This window comes from Anas acuta, chromosome 1 (assembly GCF_963932015.1).
Source record: "Anas acuta chromosome 1, bAnaAcu1.1, whole genome shotgun sequence".
In the NCBI taxonomy this organism is placed as follows: domain Eukaryota; kingdom Metazoa; phylum Chordata; class Aves; order Anseriformes; family Anatidae; genus Anas; species Anas acuta.
The window spans coordinates 136,765,117-136,783,777 of NC_088979.1; the positions used below are offsets into that span (position 1 = coordinate 136,765,117).

Genomic DNA, 18,661 nt, shown 5'->3' on the forward strand with positions numbered 1-18,661 from the left:
CCTAGGTAAGGAATACCTATATTTTTCTAGGTATATCATACTGTAATAGTATGATGCAATGCAACATTAGGGTTCAAGTGAAAAAATAAACACCAGAAAAATGAAATGGTTAACAATCAACATGCAAAAACAGACATCCCTTGCTAGTCAAGTATTTGTTCATAATAAGTGAAAGATCGGCATTTATGTCAGAGAAAGAATGAAGCCAAGAGGCTAAAATACAGCTTTCCGTAGAAGGGGCACTAGTCTCCCTATGTCTTCCTTAATAGAAACAGCATGACAAATGACACATCATAAAACAGCATTTATTTACTTCTGTTTTACCAGGACACTTATGAATGCCTGATTGAGCTGGATCAATTTGTGCTTACCAACGATGCCTTTTTTTTTTTTTTTTTTTTTTTTTTTTTTTTTTTTAAATTTTCAGTTACCAGAACATCCCTTGAAATTTAGTGTTTTAGATAGTTTGAATGATAGCTGTGGAGTATAAAAATAACATAGGTAGCTGTTTGGGAAAAGAAAGATTGGAAAAAGGGCTTTTTACATTTCACATTCAAAGGTGTAGCAAATTGATATGGTTGCAGATTTAATTTAGACAAAGTCATATGAGAAGGTTTTATTTAAAGGAAACAAAAAAATAAACAAACCAAAACCTGGCAACATTAAACAAATGGAAAAATTTTATCAGAGAATATGACGAATTATTATTCACCTGAAGACTTTATATTAAGTCTGGATATATTTCTAAAAGGTATATTCTTATTTACACAATAAACATAGGCCTGTGATGACAGCATGTGACAGCATGATATTTTTTCCACTATTACTAAGTCTGAGATCTCTAGATGTTCACAGAAGTCCAATTTGGCTTTAAAACCTACAGCTCTACAAAAAAAAAAGGCATGTAACACACCCTTCCCTCCCCTCTCTCAACAAAAGAAGTACAGGATGATCCTTCTGAAAAAAAATAATAATAGTATTTCTTTCTTCTATCTTTCTTTCTGTTGAAGAAAATTCTCCCAGATTTTTACTTTCCTATTGGTAAAGGCATCCCAAGATGCACGGAATAGTCAACCACTCTATAAACAGAAAAATTGAGTTGGATCATGTAATAAGCTACTTCCTCCATTTTCCTATCACTATTACTTTTAGAATTAATTCTTTTAGCATCTTTACATCCCAAGTAAGATGTAAAAAAGATTTCACATAACACTACAGTGCCTGGCACAAGAGTAGGAAAGGTACTAATTGTACTCCAATTTATGACATTTTAGTCCTACCTATAATGATGATGCTTGTTCCAAAGACAATCCCACAGTTTTTATATTACTTCTGGTCAATATCATTTACACAAGTCCACTGTTCACAAGTCCTTTTTAACATACTCAAAATGACGCATCAAACAAGATGATGTTGGAAAAGCTGAGGTTCTGCCAGTGCATTACAACTATTTGTAACCAGTGATATCATACATACACAGATACATGTATGAGATACGACATGCAACAAAGACATGCACCAAGGAACTACCAGCAGTAATTACACATTTCCTTAGCCTATCTTTTTAAAATACTTGCAACATCCATCTTCCTTTTAATTTAATCTTCAACAAACATCTCATTTGGGGGAGAGGAAAATCCTATTGGTTACTTAATTCTGCATTAGTGGGCTGCAATGGCACCTCCACATTCGCAAGTACATGCTCTTGCAAAGACAGCTTTGCATACATTTTTGTACTATTCATCATGGAAACAAAAAGTAAAGATCAGATGGATCTCACTGTATTTGGAGAACCCCAACCATCACAGCTAAGTCACAGCAGGTCTGTTTGCAGTGGTATTGCAAGAGAACACAGTGACACAACAGATTCACCAGAACACAGTACCTGGTCAGTAGTGGGAATCGACTCCCATCTACGCTTCAGCAAGTACAGAGATTTCCGGCTCATGATTTTGAATCTGCTCTAGAGGTTTTTCACACTCAAGAAAAAGGCTTCTCCCAAACGAGTGTTAAGAACCTTATTTCTGATTCCTCTGCTTCATGGCTATAGACGGCAGAGCTCTCCGATGTATGGAAGTTTTGCAAGCTGCAAGGTTCAGACCGGTTTCGCCAAAGCTTCCTCTGTTTCTTTAAAGCGTCTGTCTCCTCATAGTACCACGACAAAGAGAATTGGGTGAGATAGTGAAAAGCCTAGCTTTCACTGACGAATTACCTCGTAGAAGCATGAAGTAGGTAGACAACACCAGACGCACTCAATCTGAAAATAGCTGTTGCTTAGGAACTGGAGTGGTAAAACGCAGCACCTCAGATACATAATTGAGAGCTTTTATATTTAAAGAGAATTAAAAACACTGGACCTCTCTGTTTCTCTCCCGATCATCATCCTTTTATATTGCTGGAAGAATGATCACTCGATTCCACTGAATCCTGGGGCTACGCCTACATCTTCAGCAAGCCAAACAAGGCTTGATGACAGAGCAACAAACAACTCCCATGAATTCAAGGTCCCTCGTAAAAATGTCTGCACAAAGTGTATTGTGGATCACACCTGAAATGTCTTAGAAGTATTAAGTGTTACATTTCAGTAGAATAATTAAAATATAGTTTACCTATTTTGTCTGGAGGGATAATGTGCCAAGAATTAATTCTAGCACTCATATCTTCTTGTAACACATACTAATATTAGAAATAAGTATGGTATTTTCCCCTCACACGAGTTAGATGATACAGTTTTACAGACTGCATGTGTATGTTTGAGAGAGCTTTATTTAGATGGGTTAAACATATCCAAACAGTTAGAAATTTCTTTAATTTGGAATGCTACTTTTGAAGTTTCTTTCCTAGATCTTAATTGGTATTGATTTTAAAAATTAAGCTTGGAACATAATAAAATTTACTTTGCACTTCCTCCATGCTATCAAATCCAGAGAATAAGTTCTGCACATGAAGCATTTACAGCAGGAATTCTTATCTTAAGAAATCACAAAATGAAGGAAAAAATGAAGAGGTAGGTACCCAGGAATTCATCTACTTGTTATAAGTCAGTATATAATTCACTCTAGTTACAACAGCTTTAAAAGCAAAAATTATTCTAACAGAAAAGGAAACCTACAATGTACATAGATATATACACGTTTGTGTATAATCTGCAATGGACTGAGTGAGGTTCTTGTGTGGAAGTTAGGAGCAAGTTAAACACTATAAAGACAGCTTTTTACTTGTCCTATTTACATCCTATTGAATTGCAGATGCTTCACAGTAGACAAACTCCTGTAAAAAGAAATTCCCATAAGCCTAAGAATATTTCATTTGACATCCAGTGCTACCTGTAACTACTTCACTTTGCTTTTAACTCCCGCAAGCCGAAAAGCAACATATCTTCTAAGTGGTTCATTAAGAAATATGATGTGCACTGTAGTAGTTTCCTTTTATGTTTCAAACACAATGAATAGAAAATCTACTAGTTTTATAAATAAATAAATAAATAAAATCTTGATGGAATTTAGTTTTATTTTATGGTAAACCAGTGGTTCCATTTCCTTTTCTTTCAAGTGGCATTGCTTACACACACACACACAGGTGGCTTCATAAGACCGATCTTCCCACTTTCTTCACTTCATACATGTAAGATTTAAAGGATCATGGAAGACTAATAAACTGGCTAGCAATTACACAAGCCAAAAACCCTCTTCTTCCCTCTTGCTACTTGACCAGCCACTGGCCAAAAGATCTCTGCTTCCAAGTCCCATTTCCTTGCTGAAGTAAAGCCGCGCAGATCTACGGAAACATCACAAGTAATCATGTGGTGCAGGCAACTGCTAGTCCATCTTTAAAGAATTGACGTCTGAGTGTATCCACCAGATCACTCATTGTAATTTTGAAACAAGACCTTATTTAACAAAGGGTAAATTTATTAAGGATACAAATTGGAAACAATGCAACTGAATCACAGAAGTATTAAAAACAAACAAATTTTATCCCATTCTTCTTATCCCATTATCCCTGAACTTTTTCTATTTTATTTTATTTTTTATTAATACAAAATGGTAGAGGAGTATCTAGGATATCACACAGGGAAGGAACAAAACCATACTCAGTCAGATTGAGCAAATCTTAAAAGTTTGTATAGAGCTATCTATCTTCTAACAAGTATCTCCTCCCCTGCCTCCACCGAAGTCCAGAGGACTCCACCTGTATTTGTTTAGTAACCAGTTATTTCATTTTGACCAACTACAGCTTTCTCTCACAGCGCCCAACAAATGGTTTTATATGCAGATGGCACTTACAGCATTTGCATATGCAGAGTGAATGTCTGTGTGACTATTTTCCTCCTTATTCTTAGAAGGGGGTGAAAGAAAGAATCCAGGTCAGTAGTTCTCTGGAACCCTTTTTGGAAGAAATCAGCCTCATCAGAACAAATAATCAACAAATTCTTCAGCAACTGTTTCATCCTGTGAGCTCAGTTGTGTTTTTTTGTTTGTTTGTTTGTTTTTGTTTTTCAGAAAACACAAAAGGGATCCATTAAACAGTACAACTCCAATTTTGTGCAGAAAGATATCTTTTTGATAGTCAAATTCATCTATTTTTATATTTTAATTTAAAATCTATTTAAATCAGATTGATACCACTTACCTAAATCCCTTTCTCTACTGTTTATATTAGATAGCTTTAAACCTTCAAAAATGTCTACCCAACCAACCAACAAATAAAAACAAAACAAAAAAACAACCAAACAACCAAAAAAGAACAAGAACATCAAAGCATTTTTTAATCATGAAGGCACTGAGGTAGAACACACAAAAACATACCCATATTTTCATATACATTAAAAAAATAAAATAAAATCAGATGAAGACTTGTAATAATGTTAGAAAAGTTTAAGCCATCATAGGACTCCTTCAAGTGATCACTTCTACTCAACAGTAGCCTAGGAGTCTAATTTACCTTCCAATCTTTGGACTAGAAGGACACATTACAATGAACTAGTACATTAGATGAGGCCAGAGAGATTAAGTATTGAACAGTTCTCCACTTACTAGATAGGATTTCTGAAATTCCTAAATTTCCATTGAAAACTAGCTTGTTTTCTGTTTTTTATGTTTTTGAAATGGCAGATATTGACACCTGGAAAATCAGAACTGCAACACACCTTAAACTGTTTAATGGAATAATAAACATCCTGCAAATTTCAAGATGGATTTGAAAAATAATGCAAGGCAGAAACTTGGAAAACAGAAAAAAATGTAGAATTCAACAATAAGGCTAAAAAAGTGAAAGGACAACTTAGCAAATGAGTTCTGCATTGGAAATAGTAAATCTTGTCCATTAAGGAAACAAGCAACAGCTTTGTAATTGACATACAGTATTTTCTCATTAAAAAAGCAGTTCCTCCAGTGATTTTTGCAAGGGGGAGTATGAAGGATACTTCAAGAACTAACCTACTGAAATTAAGGTTGCAAATAGCAGGTAGCTTCACAGTATCAGAGCCTGTTTATTAATTATTTAGACTTAGATGTTCACATTTGTATAAAAATCTTTCAGCTGAAGGAAAAGAAAATCTGAAATACAGAAAGGCTAATAGTGTATTTATATTACTTCAGCACCAGATAGGAGAGACTGCTTTTTCCAAACAGGAAAATTCCTGAGCATCACATTAGTAGCAATGACTCCTCTGCAGTAATTCTTATTCTACAGAAAATTTAAAAATGTATAATGCCATTAACCCTACTAGCATAACTTCCCTTCAGAGATGAGTCAACAGCAAACCATGAGCTACAGAATATTCCCCCACATGCTTGTACAGTTTTAACACCACTAATCCCTCTATTATTGAACAAGATAGGAGGGCCGTCTGAGTTTTACAAGTTTGCTGGGTTAAAAAAAAATACACACATGTTATTTGAGATTGCATTTCTTGATATCCTGGAGATAATAGGAGAAAGCAGAGTAAGTGATTTTTCAATACATCTAATCTGTCTTTCTGCTACAGAAAGAAACTTCTTTCTGTTGCAATATTCTGCTCTGCTGGGATCACCTGTTTGTATTATAGCTCAAAAATTATAATAATAAAAGCTGTCATGGTTTTATGATTTCTTTTTATGGTTCAATCCTACGAATATTAATAAGATGAACAATTTTGCCAATCATAGACAGAAAACCTGCTTCAATACCAAAAAGAAACACAAAATATTGAGCTACTGACCTGTGATCCTCTGGGTCCTCGTTTGTGATCCCATTCAGAATGCCCCATGAGCTTTAAAAAGAAAAGAAAACACAGGTAAGTGATAAATCACACTGACTGGCTTTAAATGAAACATTCATGCTCTAAATCGATTACAATTTGTCCTTGGAAAAACAAACAAACAGGTTTTCTTTCATGATTTACTTCACACGGCTTTTAGCTTCATAATGAGAGTGTTACTATAACTTTGTCAGTCAGACTATAACTGCAGTCAGAGCCAAATCACACCTAGCATCATCTTGAGCACAACACTGCTCATGCCAATAACATTCCCACTATTGAATTAATTAGACAAATGTTTATGATTGAACTGGCAGAAGGAGAGATGACATATCAACACTGAGATCACCAAATCCAGTGGACATTTGATGAAGCAGCAATGCATTTTTTATACCTGGCATGAAAGTCACTGACAGCTTTAATTTTGTCATACCACTGAATTTTTCTAGAACTTCTCAAGGTAATAAAAGAGTAGAGGTACATTCCCTACAGGAAAACATGTCAGGGTCATTGCATAAAAGAAGAAAGCAAGAGACAGTTTAGAGATGGTGGGTTGGTTCTTGTGGAAATTAAGATTTGTGATGGTATGCAGCTCCTCAAATTAAAGAGAGGTATTAATTATATTCAATTTCAGCTCTCAAATCCTCTGCCCAACCCCACAACAGGCTGTGTTGTGAGAAGTTCTCAGGCATTGGATTGCATAGTTGGACCAATCTATAGAAAAAAGAATTTGTCTTTCTCTATCTTTTTCTGCTGTACTTCATAACTATATACTAAGACAGGTGCTCACTTTCTTACTCTAAGCAACATACAATTTGCATACAACAGATCTTTTCGTATGTGCCACGGCAGAGCAAAAGAAGAGGAGAGAGAGAATACCCAGTAGGCTTCATGACCGTTTTATGTATTCACAGGTTATGTGCAAACATGAACAGCTGACAATGAAGATATTATCAGACCTGCTGAAAAAGCATGGAAGCACCAGCAAGTGCCCAGGAAGAGCTGCCACACAGCCTGAGCCACACAGTGCCCAAGTCCTGCCTCTCAGCACTCTGTTGACATGCATGACAGCCTATGAGCTGACTGTTTTACAGCTACTTGGGGATCTTGGTAATGTTTTCCTTACTCATACAAGTATAGCTTAATACAAATACAAAATTAGGATGATAAAAACAGGAGGGTTAATGTGACTCGCAGTGACTTACAATCATAAACATTTTCTTGTGTGTCCTTCCCCCCAGTACACCTTCCTAAAAGAAGCATCTTCTCCCAGATTAGATTTATGAAAGGAGATTTACAACCTATGCTTATTGTGAAACATCCTTTCAAAACACTCATCCCAGGACTAAAGAGATTGAAACTACTTTGAAAAAAAAAGGGGGGGGAGGCACAGACATCTCATATGAAATCTTTATTTTCTCCCTCCATCAACTGTTCCTTTTCTTTTTTTCTGTAAATTGTTACTTATGATTACTCATCCCCACAACTGGAGACAAACCACACATGCAGGTAAGCATCAAAGATCAGAAATGTCACACTTTTTTTAAAAAAAAAAAAATCTGATACAGCCTTATGAGTGACATTCTCATTTTACTTTCCCATATCCTGTTGATGGAAATACTGACTGTGCCAGGTTTCCCTGTTTGTTTCTCCATATTGTTATGTTTGCTCATTACTGTATTAAACACAGCTTTGATGTTTATGAAAGCTGGCCTCTCAGTAAATAACCATTGCGCAAAAGCTACAAAGAGATGCATCTAGCAAAGGCTGTATGCCTCACAGAACCTTTGCCAAAATCTTCATACTTATTCTTCCTCCCTGTCTCCTGCGTCTCTGTAACAAGAAAACCTCTTCTGTGTTAACTACTCAGCCCCTACACCTTGAGGAGAAGTGGTGCCCTACAGACCTCTGGCACATACCACACCCTTGAAACTTGAGGTAGCATGAGACCCCACTGCACTGGCTTTCATTCTCCCAGCTCTGCTGAGTCCACAGTCCACTGAAGAGCAAAGAACTGCTGTCAACAAAACTAAGCAACGCAGTTAAGAGTCAAGCTTGGAGTAACCATTCCCATTAGAGGAAGTGGACCAAATGTAAGGCAGCTTCCCATGCAGCCAGTCCCAGGAAACCAGGCTGATGTATCAGGGGACGTTACTTGTGCTCACCACCAATTCTCAAGCCCAAACCCAGTCCTCTGAAACATACCACCTTCTCTAGGCATGGTTCACCCACCCTGGTCCTCAGTTACTGCCCAGTGCTTTGCATCATCCCAGGAGTGCCTTCCCACATTTCCCTGGCCCCATGGGCAGTCCCTGCTCTGCCCCGCTGCTCCTCATCCTATGCTTCTTATGGGGGCCTTTTGTCAGAGGTCAGATATGGCAGCAGCAGCTAATGTTACAGTAAAAAACGAGTCCAAAAGCCATAATAATTAGCCCTTTAGTCCTTTCTCCACCTTTCAGCATTTAACTATCAAATCCAATTACTGAAAAGAGGCCAAAGTCATCAACGAAGCAACCAGTTATAAACTCATCAGGACCAATGGAGTGAGCCCTTGCTTATTCTGGCAACGAATCTGGCACCACTTTATTAGAAAACTGCTAACTCTCCATAGCAAATGACACAAGCCACATTTCATTTAATTTCCTTACAAACGTGCCTTTGTGGAATCAGACGTGTTTGTATATTTGTTGATGGATCCATTGCCCCTAGTGTAAAAGAATTTCAACATCATTGTTCTGTCTTTGCATGTCATGTACTGTGCCAGTATGCTCTACTGAATTAACCCTGTGGTTTTTACCTGCTAAAGTAGTGAACTAAAGGAAGTAAAAGAGGAGTTATGTGACACTATGAGACCTTGTCAATTCTAGGCAGTTTTCAAGCATAGTTGTAAAATGCATGACCCTACAAAGCCAACTTTGTCATACTGTTTTTTATAATCTACTAAAACTTATTTGGCTTTAAAATATATTTCTTCCTCACAGTCTAGAAAACACTTTTCATCTCATGCTAGAATGTTCTTGGCATTTCTACAATGGTCCATAGTTACCAAGGAGTGAAGGAGGAAAAAAATAAAATAAAGAGTATATCACACTTACAGAAGAGCCTCAAGTTTTAAGACAGAAAATAAACACACAGAGCTGTTGTAACAAAATCTCTGCCAGGCCATCCTACATAGGGACGATTGTGTAGGTATGACACCCTTTACCACCACAACCCACACTATCCTAGATTACTTCTGAAAAAAATTATTTGAATAGAGCACAACATCCAGAAAAGAAGGAAAGCAAGTATATCTGACCTATAAGGCTACTCAGAAATCACGATTTCTACAAGCTTTATAGAAATCAAAAGATGAAGAAAATGGTATTACAAATAATAACAGTAATAGTAAGAATAAGTCAGAATCAGAGAGAATGCACAAAATCCACTTCAGTCAGAGTCAACCTTTTGAAACCAGAATAAGAGAAAGAAATATTATTTATTTGGTGTGTGCATGAAAACAGGGAGACAGACATAAAATGCATTTGGAAGTAGAAGGATTTATGTTGATCACTAACAGAAGGGTTTGTTCCAGACCCCTCCACTTCCTCCAAAAACTACTAGAAATTTATTTGGTCCAGAGCAATGGTAAATGATCTCATATCACCCAATTACTTTTCTTTATTATTCTTACTGCCAGGCCACTGGAGCTAAGCATATCAGCAGCAGAAAAGGAGGGATAAAAACAAAATCAAACTTCCACATGCTTGCATGTGTGCAGTCTGTCTCACTCAGAAGGCAAGCATCTACTTTGAATTTCATCTAAAACAGTCCTGGAAACCCAGCTCTGACAGTTTTAACACTTAAAGAAGAAGGCAGCTCTCAAGAGCAAGAAAAACTCTCGCATGGTTAAGAATGCATAAAAACAGGGGCTCCATGGAAGCCAACTAGTTCACTCTACCCTACAAACTGACTAATGGCTCTCTAGGAAAAACAGCCCCTCTCCCTCCCCAGCTGAGTACGAAGTTTGGGAATGGAAGGAGGCCAGGAACAGGGAAGACCCTAACACCAAAATCATAGTTAAAGAGAGAAAAAGAGAAGTGAAACAGAGCTAGCTCACTCGCAATAAGTACGGTGGTATCCTCTACACTACTGCACAGGCTTTTTCTATAAACACTATAAAGTCAGCCTCATGGCTGTAAAAATAAATTTTATATATAAACCACATGTACACTAATGCAATGGTACCTGCAAAAGGATATGGAACAGTATGAGAATCTGTCTGAAGTACCCATGCTAAAGCAGAACAAAGACAATTAAAAGACATTTAAAAAATTAGACATTTAAGACGTTTAAAAATTAGCATCTTCAGCTCAGCTCTCACTCTAAGTGCACTTCTTCTTCTGTTTGGTGATTTAGTGAAAGCCCCAGCATATGATTATATAAAATTCTCAACTTTCATTAAAATTCATAAGCCATATTTCTAAGCCTTCTCAGTATTAGAGAACTGCAGAGAAATGTGAGCCACACATACTGCAGAAGATTTAAATACATAAAAATACAGAAAGTAAAGAATGACAAATCAAATCTTTATAAACTGGAGTTTTCTAGGTCTTGTTTTTCTCTTAAATCATCTTTTTTGGCCTAGGTTTTGATTTTGGCACTCTTGTACTACCAATACTGCTAACTATGCCATGGCTAAAAAAAAAAAAAAAAGCAGGGGGAAGGAGAATACAGTAACAGAATGCCTTTGGAAAACCACAGGGTTTTTGTATTTGAGCAAATGCAATACTGAACAGAGTTTTATTAGAGAGAATGGGCAGATCTTTTCATGTTAAGTGCTTCTGAGAACCAATAGAGCAGTAATACTTAATGTTTAATAGAAAACTTTAAACCAATTCAGACTCTATTTTAATTCTATACGGTTTACAGAGTCTACTGCTCTGGAATTTTATTTAGATATACATTTACAAATATACAATCTTTTTATCACTATAAAAATAATTAGATAGTGGTGACTATGAAAGGTGACTACAAAGCAAAGTATAGGAATGACAGATAAATGGGTCCTTTGTCCCATCTGTGACTGTAAGCCAAACACTTAGCATCCAATATTCTCTGTTGAACTGGTTGCAATAGGATAACATAAGCTCCCCCCAAAAAATGAGAACCAGGAAAAAAAATAAAAAGTCTTTTTACCACTTCTGAAAGGATTTAGAGCATTTAATAACAGCAAAATCAATCACCGATGATCTTAGAAGTTTTGGCTTAGTGACAGCCAGCAGTTTTAAGAGTTGCTTATAATTCGGAAACCAGTGTCCAGTAGAGCTACATGTAGATAGGAGCATCCAATGATTTCACAGGCTGGCACCTGGCTTCAACCTTTGCCAAAGAGCAGATCCTTAATTTAAACACAAGCATAACATCTTCCCTCTTTGAAGAGATTTTGTTGAATGAGCATGTTGAAGATGTGAAACAGTGTCTCACTGTTGAGTTCTTTGACACTGCCTCCTTACAGCTTGCACTGAATGGTGCACAGTATGATACATATTCTCTGACTGACTGAGTATTAGCTATGCCTCAGGCCGGATCCCATTTCCACTGGTAAAAAGAAACTGTTTGTTACCAGCATGTAGGCACAAAATGTTCCAGATACATTTCTTTTTCAGTAACAAAAAAGCACAAATTATTTCCTTGATTGCATATTAGAAGAAATATTTATTTTTACAAATATGGAAGAGTCAGGTGATACAGAAACTAACGGTATTTTTTGTACATGCTGTTTTCAGTGGGACTCCTGATATTGGATAGGCTGATCCCTGCACTTTCCTGATAATAAATGAAGTGATTTACTGACTTGCCTATCTTACGAAGCATCGCTTCGGTGTGGACATCATCAGCAGGAGAAGTTAAGCAGGGAATAGCTGCTGAGATCCAGCACTGGTGGGTCCGTATAGTGTAATGGGGGAGCAGCCCTGTGGCTGCACCCACCACCTCCTTCATCAAATGGCACAGCTGCAGTTTACCCTGCAGCATCCACAGCACCAGAGGCGTCTTCCTTGCTGTGTGGTGAGCATGAACATACACAGGCACATGTAGGCTAGGACACACTGATAGCCAAATGCTCCAATATTTGGAAAAACAATCCTTTTCCACCACTGCTTGCCAACTCCCAAGGTCAGCTTCAGCACGAGATGTCAGAGTTACACTGCTCAGCCAGATATGTGAACTGCGCACTTGCCCAATCGCATCCTCTGGCTGTGCCATTAGTGGGAAGGAAACTCTCCACCCAAATGCTCCCAATGCTTCTCAGTCCTGCAGATCATCAAGGTCGGCCCTGTTTTGGAGGCTGTTTTTTTTTTTTTTTTTTTTAAAAAAAAAAGCCCCAAACAACACAACAAACAAACTAAATGAATAAAGCAATGAGGGAAAAACAGCCTTTCAGCTGCTTCCTAATCAAATAAGTTGTTTCAAAAGTTTGTGGGCTGCTGGATAACAGCTGGAAGCAGAGAGATGATTTTTAAACTGAGGCACAGACAGAGAAACGTTTTGCTTTGAATCTTGGCACTGCTGTGAAATGGAGGCAGGGGTAGTGAGGTGGAAGGATGGGTCACTGCAGTGAGCGGCTTCCCCGCAGGAGCAGCCCTGTGTGGGCGTGGGGTGAAACCTCTGAAGCTGGGGTCCCTGTGAAGCTGGCAGCTGTAAAGGCAGCCACCTCCTTGACTCCTGCAGCCCCAGGAAGGATTGGCTGGCAGGCCGGGCAGCTAACTTCAGCATCACCAGCATCAGGAAAAATACAGGCATCAGGCAGAGACTGTCAGGGCAGAGGATGTGATGCAGAGCCATGAGTGGAAGAGAAAGGAGGAAATATGGCACTGTGCAAGCTACGGCTAAGGGGAGGTGGATAGGTGCTGTGGCAGAGGGGAACAACCCCAAAGGAAAGAGCATGGTGAAGAAACCATCCCAAGCACTTACCCAGGGACTCTGCTCCAAAGGAATAAAAGGCATGAGATCATATCTGGCGCTGGGCAAGACAGCAAGAGAGACTACATTTTTGAGGACTTTTCTCATGGCAGCATATGACCTTTTAAAATATTTCCAGACAATAAACTGCATCTGACTTCTTCAGGGATGTTGGCCTTCCTGCATGGGGCAGGAGGCAAGGAGATGCATGGCACAGCAAACTGCAATGGGCAGTGGTGGCTTGGCGGGCAGTTGCTCATTGCTTTATGCCATAGCCTGCAATGAGCAGATTTAACTTTCAATAGCGTGAAGTGAAATAAAAAATGTAGGTGGGAAAAAGAAAAGGCAGGGGAATATCCACCTCCACACCCTGTCTCTGGATTTATAGAAATTTTTGTCACAAGTACTTAAACAGATGACAGTAGTAAAACAAATCCCTACAGGTTTCTGTTATTTTCAGTCCCACCATCAAATTTATCAGTTCCCTATTAATCTTTCGTACATCAAATAGGATTTTAAACAATGGGTTTTGGAGGCAGAGGTGTAATAAACTACAGAAAAGAATTGGATATTTTTCTGTGATTATTTTTAAAGAAAAGCAACCATTTTCATTCAACCTCCCCTGGACTCCTCTGCTTCTCTGTCCCCTCTTCCCTCCCCTCCCCCAAGGATGAATGCAATACAAAGAACTGGCGGATGTGGAACACATTTCTTCTAGCAAAGGCTTCCTAAGTCAATAGTGTTATCTGGATATTTAAACAATTTCCATAATGAACAAATAAAAAAATTTAAATGATCATAAGTAGATTTCTTATCCACTTAAACTGATCTGGTGGATGAATAATCGACATGTTGATCTGGTGGACACGTATTCAACAAGCCAAAGCAATCTCCAATTTTTCCATTTACTCACTTTCCCATTCTGGGCACTGTGATGAAAACTAAAACCCTAGGAAAAAAAAAAAAAGTTGTCTTGGTGAGATAAAAAATGATTATCTGATATCCTCCTGCCTTAGCCATGGCCATAATTCACTGACAATAACACACAGAGGATTCCTTGGTATGGGGATGGCAGGACAACACAGCAATATCAAGTCTCCTAAGTGTAGCAACAAGCTGGCAAAAGAACAAGAATAGAATGTTAGAATGTTAAAAAGATGAAAATTACTATTTAAACCTTGCTTACTATTCAAAGTAGACACATTAAGTCCCTGGATTTCAAAGCTACACAGTCAAGTCCATTCTGGTGTAATTAAGTTCCTCAAAAAAGTCAGAAAGCTTATTTACTTTTTTCCACTGGGAATCATTAACTACGCATTAAGAACCCCAGTCACAATACCAAACCTGGCACAAGCTTGATAAAGCTAGCTAGCTGCTGCAAAGTCAACATACATTCTGAAAGATTTTTTTTTTTTGTATTTAATGCTTTTTTTTTTTTTATAGGAGTCAAAATTCTTCTATCAGAAATCCACTGTATAATGTATGTTACAAATACCACTTTCTCTTTAGTACACAGTTTTTCCCCTCATTTGCCGTCTTTTCTGAGGTTCCAGTTTAGTATTTGCACTTTTTACTTCTATTTGTTTTTTATATCTTTTTCTATTTCTATTTACTTTTATTTCTTTTGTTACCCAACACAAGATGACTTGCTATTCTTTGTTGTTTATCTGTGAACAAGGGGATCTCTGCTTCCAGATAAATTAATTCCTTGAAGATACAGAAGACTCTTTTTTGCATAGCAACTACAAACACACTGAAAGAGCAGGAAGACTTTTAAAGGATTTTCAGTCAAACTCTGAGTATTTTAGGTGAATCACCCAAAATACTAACCCAAAACATGAAAGGTCATATTGAAGGCAGCTGAGTATCAATTAGTTTAATCAATGCACTATGCTAACAGCTGACCACTCTCTGGCACACCACGTAGAAATAGGAATTTCCCAATGCAATTCCCAGTGGATAAGTGTCTACTTCATAGAAGAAAAAGAAGAAAAAGAGAAAAACCTTGTTGAACTGACATCCTTATTGGCAGTCTCAGCAGGGGAAGAAAAAAAGAAAAACCACAGAACAAAACAAAACAAACAAAACACAAACAAACAAACAACAACAAAAAACACCTAAGGCTGAGTAGGTATAGAAGCTCTGCCAGACATTTACCCTTCAGAACTGGTTCCTCTATGAGGGAACCAAACCCTCATAGAGACTTCCAGGCAATGCTGGAAGCATAAAGCATGACTTTATTGTGTCTCCACACTGCACATCCTTTGTGCATGCAGGATGGCATTTTGGCATGGCTGTCAACTCAGAACGCCTCACCAGAGCAAAAAGACTCTTACAAGAAGAAAGGTGATGGACAGGCTAAAACCCGCAAGCTCCTTGGCCTGAGAAACCAAATGAACATCAAGCTGCCATTACAGCCACAAAACCAGAAATCCTGTAAGCAGCAGAATTCAGTAGTTTGAACAAACCAGATCTCTTCTGCTACCACATACACTTATTGAAAAAGAAAAACCAAACCTTGCATTTTTAATTCGGCAACCAGATGTCTGACTGGCACAAAACACAAAGCACAGTGATCACAGGAATCTGCCCTTGATGAGGTTAAAATAGGGTGGGGCAGAAAGCTATAAACTTAATTTCTTATAGTTTCAGCAGAGAGTTGTACTGAAGCATATTAACCGAAATGGCAGGATGCTGAGGAATAGTTAAGATTTATTAATAGAAACTTCCAAGGCACCAAGAATGTGGCTTCTCTTGAGCCGGGGCCCAAAGCAGGTAGCCCAGCAGTGCCTTCTCCTGCCTTGAAAGCAGTGCTGCATCTGGCTGGGTGAAGCCTCAGCTTCCAGGGCTGGCCTGGAAAAGAGACAGCACCACTCTGCCAAAGCTCACTCCACCTTGATGCTCACACCAACTTCCTCCATTAACACCCCATTTTCCTAGCTTTGAGGTTTTACAATGCAGAAGAATAGCACTGACATTTCAACAGCTAGATCCCAGCTAACAAATGTCCTAAAATTCTACCATACAGCCTGGTAGCTTACTAAAAAACCTCAATGTCAAAATTCAAAGTACATTCAGTTTAAACACACCCTTGGGGGGATTTTATACTAACTACTTTCTATTTCAGACTATTCACTTTAAGCTCAACCGGCAATGCTTCATCACTCATCCAGGAAAACTTCCCTCTCTGCCACCCAATCTCAATCAACCTGCCAAACTAATTATCACCCTGCATTTGTCTATTGCTAAGAGGGGGAAAAAAAGCAAATAGATGAATGTAGCAGTGACCCGAGCAAAACTGAATCCTCTGAAACAGAACTAATTAAATCAGCTCAGTGATCTTCTCCCAGTGAGGCATGCTTCACCCATCCACATGCAGCCTAGCTCCCGCATCTCCTCCAGCTGTCCTAGGCGGGACGCTTACATGGGGCTCAGATGCCTATCCAGCAGTAAACCAAGGATCTTTTCTAGTCATCCATGTAACCACATGGTTTAAGGAGAGAAAGAAAACAAAGAAACAAACAGAAAATTCACCATGATAATTTCATACAGACATTCACAGGAAAGTTCCTGGTCCCAGAATACATGTTTCAGGCAGACAGCACTAGGATTTGATTACCTGCCGCAAACTTAAGGGATCAGAGGTGCCAAATGTTGGTGCTTCACTGGCTGAGAGAGCTGCCAGAGTGAGGAGGTTCCTCCCTCAGTACCCCAGTCAGGCCTCACAGCAGAGCTAGCAGGACTAATGTAGAGAAATGACAGAATATTACCACTGTGCATCAGACATCAAACCTTGCACCACATACATTGCTAAACTAGCAAGCACACATGCATGTGTAACCGCAACATCGATCACCCTTCTGATGCTCATGGGACCAGCTCAAGGAAGCAGATTTCCCCGTCCAAAAAAAATTGAAGTGGCAGTCGGGCTGAAATGTACGTAAAAGTACATTTGGGCTGTAAATTTCACCACTGCTGGAAACGGCATCGTTTTGATTGCAGTCATGATGTTGGACAACATGAGAAACCCTGTACCAGCTGATAAGGGCGTGTCCATGCACTGAGAACATCAAAAGCTCCCGATGTGGGACAGCAACAGAAGCAGCCAACTCTTATCTCAGCAAACTTTGCTCTCCATCACTTTTCTCTTTATATGGAGCACATCCAGAGCAAGAGCAGAAAAGGGAAAGGCATCTCAAACAGGGCAAGAAATGCAGGATGACAGGCCCACTTGGGGAACAAAAAGACATTGGCATGGGATGTCTTTACTGGGGATTTATTGGGGAGTTGTAATGCAAAGTCAGTCCCACCTTGCTTTTCTCTCTCTACGATTTTTAATATGGTCAGTGCTTCTTTAGATGGCAGGCACATCACTAATGGACATCAGTACTGAAAGGCACTGAAACGGGGACATCTGCACAGGATCCCTGTCAAGTTAGGTGAGGCTTCATATGCAGGAGCCCTGACAGTGCCCTCCTTGATAATGGTGCATAGGAACAAAACAACAACACACAGAGGCAGAGGCAGGACTCTGAGTAATCTCTAGGTAGGTGCCTACACAGGCAACAATTTGTCATTCGCACCCATCTGCTGCTCCAAATCACACACACGCTGTCACACGTGCTTTTCCCCATCTGGATTGCAGAGATGCTAGATATAAACAGGCAAAAGTCAGTCACAAGAATGCTGGGCTTGTGCTGCACAGGGGGGAAGCATCAGTCAGCTTCTCCCCCTCTAATGGGAACAGTTTCAGTGGAGATTTCTGGAAGTCAAACTAGATTTTCACAATGGCTGCACTATTTTCCTGTGATTTTAAGTCCTGCCTTTCAAACCCATATGACTCTTCAGAGGTTTTATTTCTAAAATTTTATTTTAAAAGTAATGAAACCATACCCGTTAGAGAGATGTCATAAAATACATTCCCCTGCAATGTTGTCTGCCAGTGTTTAATTCCATGTGGTCACCTGGGCAGTGTTTCCATAGCGTCACACTACTGTTAACAGCAAAACCAGAGCCCAAGAGCCCATGAGAAGTGCAGTCTCTATTGTGATGTTTGTGTAGGGGATGTATTGAATACATGCTATTTGGGGGTGCCATGGTGAAGATGAAAATACTGGGTGCTCTTCTACAGTGAGTGAGAAAATGGCAGGGCAGAGTGAAGGGGAGAGGGATCCTCCATAGGAGGGCTTTTGGAGTAGGAAGACAGGGGTAGGCTTGAGATGTGTGGCTGCCCCTGGCTCTCTGTTTTAGGACTCCACATTTGGTCTGTTAAACTGAATTGCCGGAACATTTTCTTTTCGAAGGAATCTGCTATTAGGAAAACCATCCTTTTGAGTAAACTACATTTGTCAAATTGGCTTCAATGAAATTAAGTAGCACTTCTGTGGCTGCATGTCAAAAAGTTTTATCTATTCAAAATGGAAAGTTCAAAAATTTCCTTTCTTTTACATATATTACTTCCCCCTACACCACTGGACC

General features: G+C 38.9%; 1 protein-coding gene across 8 annotated transcripts in view; it reads right to left on the reverse strand.

The window, feature by feature from the left end:
* PDE3A (phosphodiesterase 3A) overlaps positions 1-18,661 on the reverse strand; it is a 263,316-nt gene that overhangs the window by 95,263 nt on the left and 149,392 nt on the right. For 6 of the 8 annotated variants that reach the window (XM_068659285.1, XM_068659276.1, XM_068659300.1 and 3 more), the window contains exon 2: positions 6,203-6,253. In XM_068659285.1, coding sequence (XP_068515386.1) covers positions 6,203-6,253 — 51 coding nt within the window. Of the gene's footprint in view, positions 1-1,885; positions 2,036-6,202; positions 6,254-16,802; positions 16,890-18,661 lie in introns of those variants that run through there. The other 2 variants (XM_068659315.1, XM_068659304.1) reach the window with 2 other exon arrangements.